General features: G+C 44.1%; 1 protein-coding gene across 4 annotated transcripts in view; it reads right to left on the minus strand.

Annotated features, from left to right (window-relative positions):
- B4GALNT4 (beta-1,4-N-acetyl-galactosaminyltransferase 4) overlaps positions 1-20,472 on the minus strand; it is a 174,640-nt gene that overhangs the window by 122,072 nt on the left and 32,096 nt on the right. Inside the window, exon 1 of one of the 4 annotated variants that reach the window (XM_081010568.1) lies at positions 20,265-20,276. The exons of 1 other annotated variant lie outside the window; for it this stretch is intronic. Coding sequence is in view for 2 of the 3 variants with exons in the window: in XM_081010566.1 (XP_080866692.1) it covers positions 6,202-6,316 (115 nt within the window). In the remaining variant the exon portion in view is untranslated. Of the gene's footprint in view, positions 1-4,291; positions 4,485-6,201; positions 6,920-20,264; positions 20,277-20,472 lie in introns of those variants that run through there. 2 more of the 4 variants (XM_081010566.1, XM_081010567.1) reach the window with 2 other exon arrangements.

Here is a 20,472-nt window from a genome sequence, read left to right on the forward strand (position 1 = left end):
CAGGAGCTCACCCCGTCACGGGGATTCGAACTGCCGACCTTCTGATTGGCAAGTCCTAGGATCTGTGGTTTAACCCACAGCGCCACCCGCATCCCACCCATCAAGGCAAACAAAAGGCATAATTAAGGACACATTTCAGCCAGGAAAATAAAACAGAATACTCAAGGAAGATGGGAAGTAGAGCCTGCGCTAGGCTGGATCCTTCAGAGACTGGCATCTCTCTGAAGTGCAGTGGATGGGAACAATTATTAAGCTTGGACTGCAAGTTTCTGCTTTCCTAGCTGCCTCTTTAAAAAAAGAAAGAAATTGCCCCCAGAAGAGAAACTTGAAGAAAGTTTCTTGTGACAAACATTTTTTTAGTGGTCCAATAAGAGCTGTATACTTTTTGTGAAAGGGTGTGTTAAAAACTCTTTTGGGGGGAAAGAAGGGCAGATCTGCCAAGTTCCTGCAGCTGCCTACACACTCCAATCCTCTCTAAAGGGAGTGCCAGTCTCATTCTCATCAGAGCGGAAGGGAAAAGACTGACCAGTCTAAAGACAGTTCTACCCAAAGGCAAAGCCAGGTGGGAACCCCCAAGGAGGAGAATGGCTTGAGGTTTGGTGCTATTTTAAGCACCACATTGCTGGGGAGAATGAAGTCAACGCAAGGAGCCAGCTGGCCACCTGCGTAAAGACATTTGAGAGAAAGAGGTGCAAAGACGCAGGGATCTAAAGTGACCTCTTGGATGCATCTTGACATCCCACTCACCCAGCTGGGAAATAAAACTCTCCTTTTCCCTGAACCGTGCAGGACAAAGCTCTGAGGAAGAGAAGGTGGAGAGCCCCGAACCCTGCTTGGTCCAAGAAGGTAGAGGGAATGAAATGTTACAGTTGTGTGACAAAACTAGCAAACGCCTCCTCCCAGCAAGTAGGAAATGGGAGTCATTACAAGACTATATACAAACTGGGGTTTGTAGCTGCTCACTGGGGTTTGTGAAGGCCAATCCTGTGCAAAAGGGAGAGGTTAATGTGTGTCCTGATGCCTTTCTCAATGTAATCTAACACACACACCTGGTAACACATTTATGCAAAAAAAATTACCTTCTATCCCCCCCCCCCCAGTTGTTCCTATTGCTAGATACAACAGAAAGTGGAATTTCCGTATCTTCAGCAGGTAAGGAAAAGAAAATACTCAGCAGCTTCTCCTAGTAACTGCTCAGCAGTAGGGATAGCTAGAATTCTAACTTCTATGCAAGACACTAAAACTGCAGTTGCACCCATTTGCAATATTGATTGCGTGAACATATTGTATATTTGTGCAAATCCAATCCAAAATAAATCTGTGGAATTGCAAGAATAGCAGGTGCAACTATTCAAAAAGAGTTGAAAGTGAGACTGGAGCAGGGCAATTACACAGGCACACCAAGGGGAATGAAATTCACAAGTGGCTGGCAGGGCCAGCCCAATACATCTGCATCAGGATCTAATGCCCCTGTGGATCCTGTTGCCCAAGGTGGTTGCCTCACCTTGTCTCACATTGGGGCCGGCCCTGGTAGCCAGAGTTAGTCGTGCTAGTCACCATTACTCATTCATGAAGTATGCGCCCCACATTCATTTTTTCTAGGTGCCAAGCTGAAGCAGGCAAATTGGAACCTCCCTAGAATCAGAACATTTTTCAACACCAAATACCAGATATAACTAGTGCAGATGGGCATTACAAATATATGGATATACAGTAAATAACTAGCATAGTCAAGAGCTACTGTCATTAACAGACAATAAGGATGAGGAAGATTTCTCCCCCCCCCCCAAAAAAGATCTCAACAGTATTGGAATTTCATACACTGACAATACCTATTTTCAAATTTAGTGAATATTCTGAACTGGTCATTTTATTTTCTGTTGTAGACTCTTGACTGTAAACAGAGGAAAACAAGGACGTAGAGGAAGCTTTTGAAAACTATTGTTGAAACTAGGAATTCACACATTCAGCTGGTTAATCTCCCCCCCCCCCAATCATTTTTCAATTTTACAACAAATATAGTGATATCCAAATTTGAAAATACAAATCCCTTCCCCTGCCCCACTTCTCTGCAAAGAATCAATTGCCTTGGAATCCTTGCCTATTCTTATCTTTTCTATTAATAGCACAAAACCTACTGGATATCTTCAAAAATATCCTTATTTTCCAAAAAGTTCATCTGGGTACCAACAATTTACCTTTTAATGAGCATTCAACACAATTTGTTTGGTGGAGATATTAAGAGGTTGTTGTCTATTTAATGAACATTTATCCTGATTTGTTTGTGGGGAGATTTAGACACGGTTGCATCAAGCAAGGGTTAATCCCACATTTCCCCATCACCTTCCTTATCATAAAAAGTCTGACCTTTTGGGGAAGCAGGTTTGTTGCGCAAGAGCTCCAAGTCAGCTTTAATTGCACAGCCTGAATTATCCCACCCGAAAACACTTGAAGTATCCAGAGTCCTAGTTTCATGGTCAGACTATGGAAAGAGTGAGAACACCGTATGGTGGATGGCGAGGAGGACATAAATCTACATTTAATCAAAAAAGGAGAGAGAGGGGGAAACAAGTAATAAACTCGATTAACAATATAATTAGAGCAATAAAACAGGGCAATCAAACAGTGAGCAACAGGCCAATGAAGGGCCATAAAATTAAACTCATTAGTGATCTTTGAGTGCCTCGTATTATGGCATTCTCCGCTGGAGAAAATGGCAAACTGCAACTGCAAACGCACACAAAGAAACTTCAGGGCAAGTGCAAGTGCAAGCATCAGAGGAGTGACCCCCCAAATTGCCCTGGGTACTGCCCTGGCCCTGGGAACAGAAGTCAGCTTTCACAATAGACCCTGTAAAAATTCAGAGATGTTAGGTACCAAGTCACTGTCCTGATGACTAGCAGCAGGAAAGATGCTGGGATGATTGGCTGGGCAGAGAGGCTCCCTTGCTAAGGCATGAACAAAAGGTGAGAGCAAATGAGCCAAAGCAGCAACGGGCTGTTTACAAATACGCAATTACTTCCAATGTCAGAAAGTACTGACTTTTTTGGGAGAGGGGGGGTGCTCTGCAATAAAGGGACCAAATTCAGCCCCACTCAATACTGGCGAAATGCCCATATACTTTTGCCCGATAACCTATCTTGCCAGGCTGCTAAGCTTTTAATAGGAAAACATTATCGGCAGACAGGTACCAAGCTTTTAGTTTCTTGAGAGAAGGAAGGGGGGTACCAGAAAACAATGGACAGAAAGCACTAGCTTTCTTCTTGCTTTAAGCTCCAAACACAGGTGCTTTACGGGCTGCTGTCTTCAAAATCAGCACCCTTTGTTGACGCAAACCCTTCTTAGCTCTGAATCATTCTGCTACCAAGGGCCTCCTTTTCTAAGAAGAGTCATCCCAGAACAGCAATCTTATTAGTCTGCAGCAGCAGTACAAAGGCAAAAGCTGGCATGACACCTTCGGGACCAATCTGTTTATTCTTGTAGGCTGTTGGCCATAAAAGTGCACAGCACTTGATCTAATGTGTGGTGTTCAATAGCCAATAGTGCAATATAAATGCAAATTCTAACTTGTAGCTAACAGGGAACAGAGGATACACTAAAGGGAATCCAGCTTTGGGGGGGGGGGGGATAAATACATAAACCAGGGGGTTGCCAACTGTTTTTGACTAGTGGACACACTTCACATTTTGAGAAAGTGCTGAGGGAATCCATCACAAAATGGTTGCCGTGGGATGTGACATAATAGAAAATGGCTGCCAAGGGCAGCATAGTATAACACAAACTTGAGAGACACAACCACCCCCCACAACTTTATGCTTGCCATCACTATACCTTGATTATGGAGATCGCACACAGATGCTGTCCAATAGCAAGCATTCCTCAGTACCAGAAAAAATATACAAGGTAGCCACAACACTCACATTCAAGGAAAAAACTTCAAAGGTAACTGCACATTTCACCACATAACTTTCTAGAAGGGATAAAAAATGCTTTTTTTATTTAAAAAGAAATGAAAACTGAGTGTCTGGTGCTCCTGCCTAGAGGCACCACTGAAAGCCTTCATGGACCTGGAACTCCCTGCTCCAAAGGCAACAAGACTCAGCCTCCACACTTCTGAATTTAAAATTCAGATGCAGGAATCTGTTTCAGCTTAGTTCACTTGAGTTCCAAGACAGGAACTGAACAGGTTGCACAATGTCACCCTCTCATCCAACCCTCCAGCCCCTCGCTCACGTGTGCTTTTGACAGAACAGACCATGTACCAGTCTGAGTGCCGTTGTCTGATCCTTACCTCTAACCTCCAAGGAGCTCTCCTTTTCCAGAGCACCCTCAGACATGGCTAAAAGAAGCAGCCATCAGAAGCACTCTTCAGTCTGAAGAAGGGTACAAAGGAGAGGTGCTGCCGCTTTGTTCAGTAACAAGCCTAAGGCTGTGCAGCTCCAGAGTGGTGGCGGCACAGCACGGCAACAAAAAGCCCAAGGATATGTCTGCCTGCTTCCTTTCAGCTAGTCTCTTATTACCCCAGTGCTCACCTGTGCGTAATTCCTGTGCATATAGCCTTCCACACTTGTGGTTTGTGGGCGGTGGCGGGGTGGGTGTGTGTCAGTGTTGCTTTGCCTTCTCAAGACAAGGCTGCGCAGCTTGTGACTGACTTACCCTATTGATGGAGTGTGCGCCAATGTCTAGGGCAATGGGCATGACTGTGGGGTGTGTACGAAGGAGGTGATTTCTTCTCTAACTTTCCTGTTTTTTGCTCTTTGAATTCCTTTACTGGAAGAGCTTGCTTTCTCCCTTTTCTACATGGGACAGATTAAACTGTGAGAAGGAAATTAAAGTTGTACACCTTCAAAGTTTATGTCAGGACTGAGCATTACAAGCAGAGAGACAAGAGGTAACAGAGCATGCTTGTGGCAGCAAACAAAGAGACATGCTGTCAAATTTTCAGTCGTGTTTGCCTTGCGATACCAAGCAAAGAGAAATGAAAGGATAGAGAAAGAAGGATTCCCTGCCTCCATCTCATCTAATGTCGTGGGCTAGCCCCAAACAAGAGGGGGGACAAGCAGCAGAGAACTCAGGAACTTTGTTCAGTGTAGCCTCCTTGCAAGAGGGGGGAGGGGGAGACTCAGTCTGTTTTTGTCTTCCAGAGAAGACTTAAAGCTGTAGGTAACATGGAACTGGTTGAGAGGCAACCATGCTGGAAAGGAGACATCCTGGGTGAATGGTGCACAGAATGAACCCAAAGCGTTGTGGTCAATGAGAAGCAGATGAGCAAAGGTGGATCCAAGTCTAGCTGGGAGGAAATTTCAGCCTCTCCCCAAAGGTGTCAGAGGTCTTAAAATTAAGCTAGCTGTGTCTGCATTATGTGCAGCAGTAATTAATAGTAGAGCTGGGCAAATTCTGGTTAGCAAGCACGTTCCAGTAATAATTCCCATAAGAGGACAGCCTTCGTTCACTGCTAATGCTACCCCATCACCACCTATGCCTGCACAGGAGATTAGAGCAGAATGACACTCATATCATGAATGAACTTGAAGAGCAAGAGCACTTTGCCAAGCCTGCCGCTTCAATAATGATGATAATGATAATGATAATAATATAATTTATTATTTATACCCCGCCCATCTGGCTGGGTTTCCCCAGCAACTCTGGGTGGCTTCCAACAGAATGAAAAGCACAACAAAACATCAAACATTAAAAACTTCCCTAAACACACATGCAACACACAAACACATTTACCAGCTAGTTCCTCAGAGGTATCTCTAAGTTCAAAAAAAGGAACACATAAAACACTTCCAGTCAGGGTAATTTGGTTGTGTACTTTTTGACATTTTGTTTATTGTTTGTGAGCACCTTTGTTATGTTTGCAGTTATGTAATTTTTTTATATGTTGTAAACCATCTTGAGTATGGTTTTATCTTTGGAAAACACAGATACATATAAAACAATTGATTGATAACAAACTGGGTTAGTAAGGAGTTAACAACAACAAACCAAAACAGTTAACAGCAGAAAGCCTTAAAAGTTGCAAAAGATTGAAATAAGGGAAATGCAAAAGCCCATCATTTTTGGTGATGGCAGAGAACTTAACACAAAAACTATGACTGACTAAAGGACAAAATAAAAATGACAATAGTGTTGCAACTTGATATCAGATACCAACTAAATAAGATCACAATATGCGCTCACCCATGAAGTACGTACCGATTTGGAACTTGTGACTCCCCATAGGGTTGGAAATCAAATGCTCCACATTTTCTACAGCTTGTCTGAGGTCTGGGATAGCTTCACTTGACTGAAGGGATGGATCTCCTGACATTTAACTCTGGACATTAAGTCTGGCCTGAGGTGCACTGTGAAATATCAGAGCAGCACCTGAACCAATCCTATCATCAGCACTCGACCAGCTATGCACCAGGGTCCAAAAGGAGGCAAACGTCTTATACCTAATAACTTCTCTCATACAACTCAGGCCAATTATTTATGGCCCAGTGAACAGGCTCTCTCATCTACCATGGCAGGAAAGTAAATAAATGAAGGTTAACATCCCTGACAAACTCATTTGATACACTGCATTGGTGGTGATGGCAATGGAAAGAACAGGCTTAATAAAGCATTTTTACACCACATAAACTGTATTTTATGCATGTTTGCCTCCTCATACCACCAAGACTAAGAGGCAGAAGGTCTCTGGGGGTTCTCAGTAAAATGTCTCCATCACAGAAGGGAAGCAGCAGCTAATAACCACGACTCAAAGCCAGTGTCTTATTTTAGCTGCACTGTCGGGCTCGCAGTACTTTCGGGTGAGAAAAAGAGGTCTTCAGAGGCCTGCTAAATATTCATGGGCTCCAATGACGAAACCTCACCTAACTCAGCCTGGTTCATATGGAAGGAAATAAACTCTCCATTTATTCTCCCATTCCTCCTTTGCTGTAAAAAGAAAAAGAAAGTGTGTCCATTTATTCCCCACCCTCTAATGTGATGGGCAGTAAAAATGACAGATGGTGACTATGAGAATAGCTCATGCTCTGAAACACTGAGGCAGGTGTTTCTGAAGAGAAGTAATACAAGATTTAACTTCTCCTTGGGCCTCCTCTCAAGCCTTCCCTCAATCTAATCCAATTGGGGAGAGGGATGTATTTTGGTTGTTTTAAGAAGTGGCAAGTACAATGTGCTCACTATTTCCGATCCCAGGTTGGGCAACATCTGGTCCATGGGCACAATTAGGCCCCCCAAATCTCAAAGGTGGGCCTGCCAGAGCAAACCTGTCACCCCACTCCTAGTGCACTAGCTAATTGGGCTCCAATCCTCCCACGCCCATCCGCAAAGTATTTGTTCACCGTTCGGAAAAAAGGAATGATTTTATCCAGTAGATTGTGTTTTTTCTTTCATCCACTCAGGAAACATAAGCTGCCTCCTTCCTTAAAGTCCCTGAGGGAAGATATATGAGAGGGAGAGAGCCATGAGGGAGAAGGTGGTTTGTGTTTCCTATGTGGGTGAGTAGACTCAGTCACCTATGCTATGTCTTGGTTATAACTGGGAAGCTTTGGCCAGTTCTTTCTCACTGAATGAGCCAGTGTGAAAAGCCATCATAGTCTGCCGACTAGAGTGTAATGAACAACCTGGGGTCCATGGACCCTCTCTGCCAAAAGAGCCACTGGCAATGGCCACCTCACAGAGCACTTCAAGGCACACCATGTGATTAAGACTGTAGAAGACTTTCTACATTAAATGTGCCATTAAAAATTATAAAGAGAAGCAGAAAAGAGGCTCACACGGATGAAACATTAAAATACCTGCCCTTCGTGGATCATCATTGAACCATATACAGTGGTACCTCGGGTTAAGAACTTAATTCATTCTGGAGGTCTGTTCTTAACCTGAAACTGTTCTTAACCTGAAGCACCACTTTAGCTAATGGGGCCTCCTGCTGCTGCTGCACCGCCACTGCACGATTTCTGTTCTCATCCTGAAGCAAAGTTCTTAACCCGAGGAAATATTTCTGGGTTAGCGGAGTCTGTAACCTGAAACGTATGTAACCTGAAGCATATGTAACCCGAGGTACCACTGTACCAGGTCCCTTCCAACTCTACAATTCTATGAAGGTGGCCATCAACAATTATTCTAAAGAACATGGCGTGGGTGGTTCTTCATAAAATGCTCCCCAGATTCCCTGATGCAATAGGAGTATTCACACTTCAGGGAATCAGGGAATCAGTTAGCACACATATGGAAACATTTTTAGATCCTGGACAGACAAAGGTTCCCCTGGGAACTGGGGGGTAGTTACAGTCCATTGGTGTGCCTAAGGACCACCCTGCTCAGTAACAGACATCCAAAGCCCCTTCTCTCATCCAACAAAGATTATGAATGGTCTTCCTGCCTAGAACAGCCTTGCCATCGTCTTATTTGCTCACCATGGCAAATAAGACACTGGAGATTGTGCACAGAACCTCCTTTTTCGTTTACTTTATTTCGAAAGTAGATGCAAAATAATCCTGAATTAAATGAGGGCTGTAGCACTGCGGAAGGAGGACTTAACCCCTTCCCCAGCACTGCTTTCCTGATCTAAATCCACCCACATTACTATTTGACCTTTGGGATAAACATGGGGTATGTGTATGTTCTCCCTAATGGAGGTAGTGGCAGAATTTTAAAAACCACCCCCTTGTACTTTAGCTCCAAGACAATTCATGGCAACCTCTTTTGATATTAAAAGAAATTAATGAGAGATGTGAAATCCAAATAGATTTTTCAACAGCTCATCTAGTTTAGGCCAAAGATAATTCTGAATTTGTGGCCAAGCTCCAAGCTCCATCTTGGCCTCTTATCACCAAACATGACACAAGTTTATGTGTTCAAGAATCAAAGCACATTCCCATAAATTGAATTCCTAATCCATGGAAGATCAAATTTTCAAGAGTTCCATGAAAAGACTTCAGTTGTGGTGCCAAAGCTATGGAACACTCCCCCCCACCCCCATTATTAAACCTTTGCTTTGTAGCTTCTGGCACAGTTAGGATTTTCCCATATGTTTTCAATTAGCAACATAAAGCAATCTTTTGCATATTAGAAGTAAGCCCAATGGTGTGAAATGGAGCTTACTACCAGGTAAACTATGTACGTCTATAGTCTTAATCTTTCTGAGTTTAAATTAAGTTTCTTTTTGTCAGGTTTGTAGGATTAAAAATTACATGTTGAGACAATCTTGCTTCCAACCTATTGGGCTATATTTATTAGTGGGAACTTTTTGCTGCATAAGGGATTTTTACTGACATTATTTGATCTTGTGTAATTGCCCAGCACATACTAGGAACTAAAATATTTACAATGTATGTTTCCCGCTTACACAGCACTGTTAAGGGAAGGATAGGTGTGATGACAAACTTGGGTTTACAACTAAAAACAGCAGCCCTGCTTCTGATGTCTCCTTTTTCCACACAGATATGGAAATGTGTGATGTGAGAGCCACACTTTGTGAATATCCCCAAACAAAATGCACCAAGCTTTTTTCTTTGTGGGGGGAGAACTTACATGATGTGATGACATCAGCTCCCACATTTCTGTAACTACTCAGATTGGGGGGGGGGGGGGCTCAGTATGGGACAGTTCTTTCCACAGCACTTTCTGAGCATATAGAATAGTTTGCATTTTGTCTCATCAATCTGCACAGCTACCCTCCCCCCCCCTTTTTTTTGCATCATGCCAACTAATGGGAGAGCAAGATTTCCTTCCAAAATGGCTAGGCAATTCATCTTAACCTAGGTCCAAAACCAGCACTTTATCTGCTTTCTATTATAGTAACGGTTGTGCAGATCGACTTTTACACACAGCATCACTTTCCTTATACACCATACAAAGAAAGCATCTCAAATTTTCCAGCTCCCTAGCCAAAGCAAGGATCCTTGAAAGGCCGGCAGGGGCAGGATTAAATATGTTCTGAGATGCTCAGAACCATTTCCCCTCTCCCCCAACCAATTTTGCTTATTGAAAAAAATATAAGCTTTTGTCCTCTTGGCTCACACTTTCAATGTATGAAAAACAGTCCTCAGAGTGTTGTGACAGCACAGTGATGTATGGCTAATGCAGGCCATAGGGGTTGGAGGGATAATTACCTCTGCATCTCGCTGGCTGGCAGACATCAAATACTTTTCTAGACATTTAGCAGAGACACCAATTAATCCGAGTCCTTGCTAGACAGCCCCAGAGCCTCAGCAGCTTCATCCACGAAGGCATGATAAAGTGAGTGTCAAAAGTCTGGCACTTGCGTTCTGGGGCCAGAGTGCACTTCACTTTCGCCACCCCTTAGCAGGAAGGGAGCCCATTTCTGTCAGCATAACAAGACTAATAAAGATGTTTCTAGGAGCAGGTTCTTATATTTTCTCAACAACACAGAAGCTTGTCCATTTCCCCAGGTCAGGAAGGCAAGAGTTTGGATGAGAGCCAGTGCATCAGCAACGAAGCAGCTCAGACTGGGAGCTTACATAGGAACTAGTGATCCACCCTTTCCTGGCGCTCCTGATTGGAGCAGGTGCTTCCCTCTCCTCCTGAGTAGCCTCATATGCAGCTAGCCAGGCATTTGGGTGACTGCTCTGAAGTTCCTAGCTCACTGTCCTCTCCACTCCCAAGACCCTGGGGGAAATTGTGGAGGAGGGAGAGATCTGAGAGCCGGCCAGAAATCCAAGCAGCAGGCGTAGGGGCCCCCAGTCCTGGAGAATGAACCCTGAATCAACTGGCCCTTCACAGAAATGGAGAGCTGGAAGGGATCGAGTCCAACCCCACGCAATGCAGGAATCTCAACTAGATCATACATGACGGATGGCCAGCCAACCTCTGCTTAGAAACCTCCAAGGAAGGAGAGTCCAGAATCTCCTGAGGAAGATCCATCTTCCATGTATTATAAAAGGTAAACAACACTTATTTGACCCCAGTTATTTGACACAGGGGGGGAACCTACAGATACAGTCCAAAAGGCACACAGGGAGTTATATGAGAGAATTTTAAAAAGCAAGTGGTCCTCACTGACCTGGTGCAAAAAGATCTTGTCATACAGAGGAGTCCTGGCTGCCTAGATAAAACACTATAGCCCCACATACCTCTACCTGGGAGTAAGACCCACTGAACTCAGTGCAGAGTCAGGCCCAGGCTGCCACCAGGCCCAGAACTGGCAGCAGCAAAAAGCAGCTCTGGCTTGCCCAGCCCTATCCATTGCCATCCCACCACCACACTTACCTGACCTGGCATAAAATCCTGATTGGCTGGCTATTTGCTTGGCCAATCACAAGTGGGTAAGGGGGTGCCCTTACCCACTTGTGATTGGCCAAGCAAATAGCCAGCCAATCAGGATTTTAAACAAAAGAAAATATTTTTCTTCACTTCTCACTTCCTTCTGTGGTCCCCTAGCCTCTTGCTGTGGGCCGCCATTTACGCATTATTCACCTGTAGCCCCCTTGGAATATCCTGGGGAGCCCAGGGGGCCATATGGCCCCTGGTTGAGAAACACTGGTTTAAAGATTCTCGCATTACCCTTCCAGCGCAGGAAGGAACAGCACTGGTATGGCTCTCACACTGCCTAAGTAATGACAGAGTCTAGTTAAGAGGCTTCCGACTGCTCTACATAAAACTTAAATTTCTCCTGTGTTTTCATCCTTACATCACTCCTAGGAAAATACTGCAGATTCCCCTGAGGACCCCACAGAATAGTTTGGCTGATGCTTTAAGGCGGGGCTGCCCCCTTCCAATACAGATAGTGTTTCCATTATTTTCCCAGGGAGAATTCGACCAAATTCTGCTTCCTGGTGCAAGCACTGCAACAGGTCACTCACTCTCCAACTGCGCATCACAAATGGGCAAGGAAGAAGTGGTGGCATTAGGAACAGAGCAGCTCTGCAATGCGGATTCCTGTGGCAAAGGCCACGGAGTCAACTGTTAGGGGAAATATCATAGAGGTTAGGGGCACTTCTCCCTATTTCCCTTCCAACAGATTATGAATCTTCCTAGCCTTTACTTCATTTAATATAATACCTGTTTTCATTGGCCCTGGGACTGCAAACGCATGTTGATATTTTGTTCCATACTTAAGTCAAATATTCTTGTCAGGGAGCTCTCTCAAACTGTTCTTCTTGCTACTTTTGAGTTAGGAAAATCCCAATTATGGTTTATTTGTTGGTGATGGTGGTGCTTCAGTTGCTGAATTGAGGACTGCAGGTTTTCCATCACATTATAAGGTTCCTTGCAGTTGCTCTACTCTCATTCATCAGCTTCAGCAGTAGAGCATATGCTACCAAACTGCATTCAAATGGTCCCAGGTTCAATCACTGGTGTCTCCAGGTGGGTTAGGGAAAGGCTGTTGCCCGAAACACTGGAGAACCACTACCAGTCAGTGCTGACAATCCTGAGCTTGGTTTGTCAGACCAAGGCAGCCTTGAATTTCTGTGTAAGTCGTTTATTGTATTCTTGATATTTCTATATGTATACCCAGCCTTTCAGTAACCAACCAGCATTCCCAGGGCAGCTAACTAAAGAATAAAATCAATACAAATACAACACAACAACAGCACATTACTATTCTGCCCTTTCTTGCACAGACTGTTTGGGCCATGTGAGCTGGAAAAATACTTCTGTGTCTTTCATCTTCACTCATCTTCATGCCCTATGGAAAGGTCCATGGGAGACATTTTCCCTAATAGCTGGACCTCTCTCTCAAGCAAGAGATCCAGCTTCTTTCCTTACCAGCAGTTTCAAGTCCCAGTAACTTCTCTCTCCAGAGGAATGCCCACACCTTCAACCAGCTAAATCACTTTTGGGTCTCCAGCTCAGTGCTGTGTCATGGAACTAGATAACATTACTGTCAGATGCCTCTAGCACTTTTGTCAGGTTGGTATATCTGCTTGCTATCCACTTAAATACCCATAGGATGGAGCTGAAGTGCTTCCACCTGCCAACTGTGCATATGGCAAGACAGCTAGACTATCTAAAGAACTTTTAACTGAGTTAAGATTAAAAAAGGATGTGTACAAAAAATGGAAAAGGGGGGAAACCACCTAAGTGGAATTCAAACAAATAGCCAGCACGTGTAGACACAAAGTCAGAAAAGCTAAAGCACAGAATGAACTCAGGCTTGCTAGAGAGGTTAAAAGCAACAAAAAAGGCTTTTGTGGGTATGTTCGTAGCAAAAGGAAGAACAAAGAAACAGTGGGGTCACTCAGAGGAGAAGATGGTGAAATGCAAACAGGGGACACAGAAAGGGCTGAACTCCTCAATGCCTTCTTTGTCTCAGTCTTCTCCGATAAAGAAAACAATGCCCGACCTGAAGAATTTGGAGCAAATGATTCAGCAGAGGAAACACAGCCCAGAATAACTAAGGAGATAGTACAAGAATACTTGGCTAGTTTAGATGTATTCAAGTCTCCAGGGCCAGATGAACTGCATCCAAGAGTATTAAAAGAACTGGCAGATGTGATCTCAGAACCACTGGCAGTCATCTTTGAGAATTCCTGGAGAACAGGCAAAGTCCCAGCAGACTGGAGGAGGGCAAATGTTGTCCCTATTTTCAAAAAGGGGGAAAGAGAGGACCCAAATAATTACCGCCCAGTCAGTCTGACATCAATACCAGGGAAGATTCTGGAGCAGATCATTAAGCAAACAGTCTGTGAGCACCTAGAAAGGAATGCTGTGATCACCAATAGTCAGCATGGATTTCTGAAAAATAAGTCATGTCAGACTAACCTGATCTCGTTTTTTGACAGAATTACAAGCCTGGTAGATGAAGGGAACGCAGTGGATGTAGCCTACCTTGATTTCAGCAAGGCATTTGACAAGGTGCCCCATGATATTCTTGTAAAGAAGCTGGTAAAATGCGGTCTTGACTATGCTACCACTCAGTGGATTTGTAACTGGCTGACTGACCGAACCCAAAGGGTGCTCATCAATGGTTCCTCTTCATCCTGGAGAAGAGTGACTAGTGGGGTGCCACAGGGTTCTGTCTTGGGCCCGGTCTTATTCAACATCTTTATCAACGACTTGGATGATGGACTCAAGGGCATCCTGATCAAATTTGCAGATGACACCAAACTGGGAGGGGTGGCTAACACCCCAGAGGACAGGATCACACTTCAAAACGACCTTGACAGATTAGAGAACTGGGCAAAAACAAACCAGATGAATTTTAACAGGGAGAAATGTAAAGTATTGCACTTGGGCAAAAAAAATGAGAGGCACAAATACAAGATGGGTGACACCTGGCTTGAGAGCAGTACATGTGAAAAGGATCTAGGAGTCTTGGTTGACCACAAACTTGACATGAGCCAACAGTGTGACGCGGCAGCTAAAAAAGCCAATGCAATTCTGGGCTGCATCAATAGGAGTATAGCATCTAGATCAAGGGAAGTAATAGTGCCACTGTATTCTGCTCTGGTCAGACCTCACCTGGAGTACTGTGTCCAGTTCTGGGCACCACAGTTCAAGAAGGACACTGACAAACTGGAACGTGTCCAGAGGAGGGCAACCAAAATGGTCAAAGGCCTGGAAACGATGCCTTATGAGGAACGGCTAAGGGAGCTGGGCATGTTTAGCCTGGAGAAGAGGAGGTTAAGGGGTGATATGATAGCCATGTTCAAATATATAAAAGGATGTCACATAGAGGAGGGAGAAAGGTTGTTTTCTGCTGCTCCAGAGAAGCGGACACGGAGCAATGGATCCAAACTACAAGAAAGAAGATTCCACCTAAACATTAGGAAGAACCTCCTGACAGTAAGAGCTGTTCGACAGCGGAATTTGCTGCCAAGGAGTGTGGTGGAGTCTCCTTCTTTGGAGGTCTTTAAGCAGAGGCTTGACAACCATATGTCAGGAGTGCTCTGGTGGTGTTTCCTGCTTGGCAGGGGGTTGGACTCGATGGTCCTTGTGGTCTCTTCCAACTCTATGATTCTATGATTCTATGATCATCTGCCTGTGAGTGGCAGCTGTGTGTTGTTCCGGACAGACAATTTTTTCTCCTTCTCCTGATCCCAAGAGCTGACCATTCCCAGTCCTGTACCTTTAAGAGATTCCCAGAAGGGAAGATGCCAGCTTCTGGTGGCACAGTGGTTCTGTGATAGGAAAAAGCATACTAGATTAAAGTTCTGTGCCACACTTAAAAGACGGTGTAGGTTCTGGCAACCTTACCACAGATTGGGACACCTTGGGGTGCCTCAGTCACCATTACACTGAAGGCATAGGGGGCAAGATCAGCATGGAGGCATAATTTAAGGTATAGGAATAATTTAAAATTTAAACACAGACGGGGGTCACACTATCCTAAGTGCTTAGTTGACAGCACAAAGCACGTCTGCTTAATTGCACACGTGGCTCCAGGACTTGGCTGCCTCCTTTGCGCCACTGTTCATTACAGCTCTAGCCTTTGTGTTTCTACATATTATTCAAATACAACAGCAGGCAGCTATTATGATCTCTGCCTTAGTCACTGAAGATCTCCAGTGCCTGTCACGTTTACAGAATATTCAGCCTCTCTGCAGGCTTGCACATCTGGGAATAGCTTCATTTAGCAGAGAGAGGAAAAAAAAGTGATTCCTTTCACAACCTATTCCAAGGACAGATTACAATATATCCAGACCTCATTTTATCCTCACAGCCAAAGGAAGCATCACAATGGAATATCCAAGGTCAGAAACGCAGGTGACCTCTCTAAGGTTATCAGTGGTAAGAGAAGGAACTATAATCCAAACCTGAAGATTCTCACACTTCTAGTTATCTATTTGTACATGTGTGATTCAGTCACACTGATGCACTCAAGAAAATGTAAATCCATTCAAAAGTTAAAAAGTTTGTATAAAACACGTCACATTTTGGCTAAAAGGCAATTAAATATAAATGCATAAATCTTGGACCATTTTGGTCAAGAGATACAGACCACTAGAAATGTGAAAGTCAGCTATAACTACAGAATGAAATGTAAAATAAGAGTTTTAATCATCCTAGTGACAATCAAAGGGGCATCAAAATAATTTCGGCACTGCCTTGCTACCTCAAAAGCAAGAGAAGCCACTTGTTCTATTGTTCCTCTGTCAAAAAGCTTTAACAGAAACTGAAAGAATAGTTAAATTTTAAAAGGATTTATTGTTTTCAGTTACCACTACCTTAATCATAAGGATATCTACAAGACCACAGGCTCAGCCGCCTATTCAAGAATTTGATCCTGAACACATTTTTAGAAGACCAGCGTCAAATTCCACTGGAACTTACTTCCAACAATCTTTCTTCTAAGGAAAAGAAGAAACCATTAGCCTTGGAGTGCAGTGAGATTTTTTTTTTTATATATTTCCCCCACTTATTTTAGTGGTTTTGTGTCTTGGTGTTTTGATTGTTTTCTCTTTATTGCAAGCTGCCTAGAAAACTATACACATGTTATAAACAAACACTATTGCTTTAAATGTTATCCTGCTTTGTAGTTTTATCTATTTTTATTCCCAGCTCAGGATAAAGGAAGCTTACTTTAACTGATGAAATGGACTACAGTTCACAAAAGACGGGGCCACAATAAATGTATTTGTCTGTAAAGGTGCCAGAAGAGCCTTTTGCTGTTTTTGCTGCAAAAGACTAGCATGACTACTCCTTTGCAAATTAGTTTAAGGCCACATGCATTAACATACAGGATCTGGTGACACACATCACAAACCAACAAGTTTAGCTGCATGTAACAAAATGGTGGATTAGATGAGGCTGTCAACTGCAGTGAAGGTCTGGCAAAGACAGCAAAGCACCCTTTTGGCTGTTTTGCAGCAGGGCCATCAAGATAAGAGGAAAGAGTATTTAGTTAGAACATCACCTCCCACCTTAAGAGCTCTCAAAGTCAGTAAAGGGTCAGCAAAAGATAGTCGGGGGGGGGGGGCTGAATTGCAGCAGCCATTCATTTCCAAGATGAACTGTAGAGTTTTTGAAAAGCCGAATGCCTTCATTCTGCTCTCTGCCAAAACTCCACAGAGCAGAACTAGATAGGTCCCCTGATCCTTTACCCTTAACTATGTTGGGTCAGCTGTAACTTCTTGCTACACGGAAGCCCTTCAGCTGCACGTACGTGTACTGCCAAACTGGAGTGAATAGAACATCTTCAGCCACATAAAGCAACACAGGGATCACAGCAGAAAAAGACAATTCATAAATGTGAAGTGGCGGTAGGAGAAAAAAGACTTACTGGAGTCCCCGGAATTCTATTAGCTGCACTTAACAGACTGCAGACTGCAAGTGTGGGACTATTGGGTGGAATTCAACATAGCGCTAAACTAGGTATGCATGCATGTAACAAGGTCTGCTCATGCAACAAGACCCCTAAACCTGTTCTAGAGTTTCACTCAACCCCCCAAAGCAGATTTAAGAGGCTGGGATGCAGGGAGGAGGCAGAAGAGTCCCATTGCACAAGCACACTGTGGCGATCACACAGGGCCCCCGGACGTTTGACGGTCTATTGACCCTGTGCCACCACTGCGATTGCTTTTTCCGCTGCCACCACCCCGTATCTCACGGGGACACACGGAGTCCAGTCAGTTGTTAACATTAACAAATAATCAAGTTTATTTTTAAATGCAGGAACAAGCTTATGGTTACAGTTAATTTTTCTTGGCAGTTTCTTAATCTTAGTTCCTAACAACTTCAAACTGATTATTCCCAACTATCTATCTGACTCCACCTAACAATTCCTCTCACTCTCTCACAATACAACTTGACCAACCTACTGCCTATTCCTCCCTCTTCCTTCTTCAACTCCCAAACCTCAACTGACTTTCAAAACCTCCCACTCTAACTTTTACTCCACCCCTTGCATTCTCACTGGCCAATCACATCACAACACTCATTTAACCCTTTCCTTGTGACCCACCTAGGAGGCAAACGCCACACACACCTTGTGCTGTGCATGTAAGAACTAAGTTGATTCCTTCCCATTATCCATATTATACGAGAGTAGGTGCGGGAAATCTTTGACCCTCCAGATGTTGGTGAACTACAATTCCCATCAGCCCCAGCAAGAATGGCCAATAAGCCGGGATGGTGGGAGGGCCAGAGGCTCCCACACTCTAGAGTTAATACAGCATATATTAATTCAGTCCATGAACTTATAGTTATTTTATATTAATAAGACTTAACCTTATCAATTATGATAGTTTGAATTGCTGCAGCGAATCTAAATCTACCCTTCCAGTGGTTGGTTAAGAATAGAAAAGGCATAGGGACCACGGAATAGACTGCAGGGGTTGGCAAGGTTTACCTCGCCTGGGCTGGTTCACTCCAGTGGAGATCCGTGGGCCGGATTGCGCACGTGCGTGTAACCGTGATTGCAGACACGATTTCTGGCGCCGCGGAAGCAAGTCCCCACGCCACGCTGCGCCACTTTAGCGCAGCGCGTGGGGACTCACCAAGCAGGCAGCTTGGTTCAGGGGCAGCTCAGGGGCAGGTTAAGCGACCCCCGTAGGCCACTTGTGGCCCATGGGCCTTAGGTTGCCTACCCCTGGAATACAGTGTCTACCAACCACCACTACCTGCTTCTGCTGGCATCATCCTGAGTAAAGCAGCATGAGTACACATGAGGTAAAAAATAAATCAGAGTGGGAGCTCCTTTACGTATTTCTGCCCTGGAATCTCAGAGTGGTTGGTCAGTAAATAAATAAATAAGTAAATAAATAAATAATCAATGCTGCACTTCAGTTCACAGAGCTCAGTTCCATCTACCATCATGCTTCCAGGGATACAATCACATAGAGGAAAAAGTCAATATAAAACAGGCTGTTCAGACAGTGAGCCAAGAACTGCAATGATGGCTCACTGGGTGTACAATCCAATTCATACTAAGGCTGCTTCCCTACCAGCATCTCCAATGTCACCTAATCATTACTTTTCCATTGTAAGCTACAAACCAAATACTGTAGCAATTGACCTATCACACTATTGTCCTCCTTCTATGTGTACATCACGCTATGCCCCAGCTACACCAGTGGGCATGATATAGTTGCTATAAAACTCTGCATGCATTCACTACAACCCTTGCGGTGGGCACTGTTTTATGACCCAGCTTAAGTTCTTCCATTGATCTTCTAATTAGTGCTAAAATGCTTCTCTGGCTATATATATTATGAAAGAGTGGTATAGTGCTATAATACCACAACGGCATTTTTTTGTGATACCTCCAGCTTGAATAGTATGGGCAATGGTTACCCAGGCAAAATATCTTCTCTCCCCGCCACCTCCAAGTCTGCCACTGAACCAGACCAGAGATTGTGGTCAGAGAAGGTAACACTATTGGCACCTACACCTGTGTAGATGGTGCTACTTCTCCACTCATGGATGTTTTGGATGTTTTGCAGTCTGAGACAGAAAAGTCACAGGGAAAATAAGGGGTGGGGATAAAGTAGTAGAAGAAGGGATGGTGGTGTTGTGTGGCTGCCCCATAGAATGTGGGTTAGCACAGTGTGGCAATTCCACATTAAAAACCTAGTGTGGAAGCAGCCTAACCTTTTCCCATACAGCTGCATTCACGATCATGTGGTGATACAGTGTAAACTAGCCCCATGGGTTTTTTTTAGCACAAGCATAGATGTTGAGTCTGCTGTGAGATGCTATTTACAGATCCCACTAAAAGCAATTAAACTGATGTTTCTTGGTGACTAATCAGAATTTCAGCTATAATTGCTTAGGTTTCTGCCCTTTCCAATAATTCTTTACCAAACATCAAAACAGAAACACCCAACTAATTCTAAACAAACACAACAACATTTATTAATATTTCATGGTGCAGGGGTGTGAGGGCTGTACTCTGAAGCCTTGAAGACCAGGATTCCAGTCCCATCAGTGCCTGACATGTAGCAACATCAGCAGTGTTGGGCTGCTAGTACCTTCCATGTGATGAGAGATGTTAAAAACAAATTATCACCATCTCTGTGATAGGTGCTATGCAGAACATAAAAATAACTATGTTCCACACCAATTTACCAAGGTAAAGTGGTGTAAGACTGAGTGAGAGAATACGAGAGGATACTTTAGCAGTGGTGAGCTAAGGTTGAGCAGCAAGAAAATGCAATGGTTTGGGACAGGATTTGTGGAACAGGCAACTGTGACAGAAGTGAACAAAGAGGACTGACCTCTGCAGGCAATAGGAAAAGTGGTAAGACAGGAGGGGCGAATATTTTCCAGCCTAAGGGCTGCATTCTCTTCCAGTCAACCTTTTGAGGGACATGTGTGAGGCCAGAGTCAAAAGTGGGCAAAGAAACAAATGTGAATTTTACCTTTGTACAGTAGGTGAGTTTTGGCCCACACACCCTTCTCTGTCGCCAGCCAATCAAGTAAGAGGCCTTATCAGATTCCAGCCAAGCAAAAATACCCAGGATGCAAAGCAGCACCAGTGAGGGGTGTGGCCTGGGGATAATTCTAGAGGCCAGGTAGAGAGACCTGGAGGGCCACATTTGGATCCTGGGCCTCAGATTCCCAAGGCCT

The sequence above is a fragment of the Podarcis pityusensis genome, assembly GCF_964106645.2.
Source record: "Podarcis pityusensis genome assembly, chromosome: 1".
Lineage (NCBI taxonomy): Eukaryota > Metazoa > Chordata > Lepidosauria > Squamata > Lacertidae > Podarcis > Podarcis pityusensis.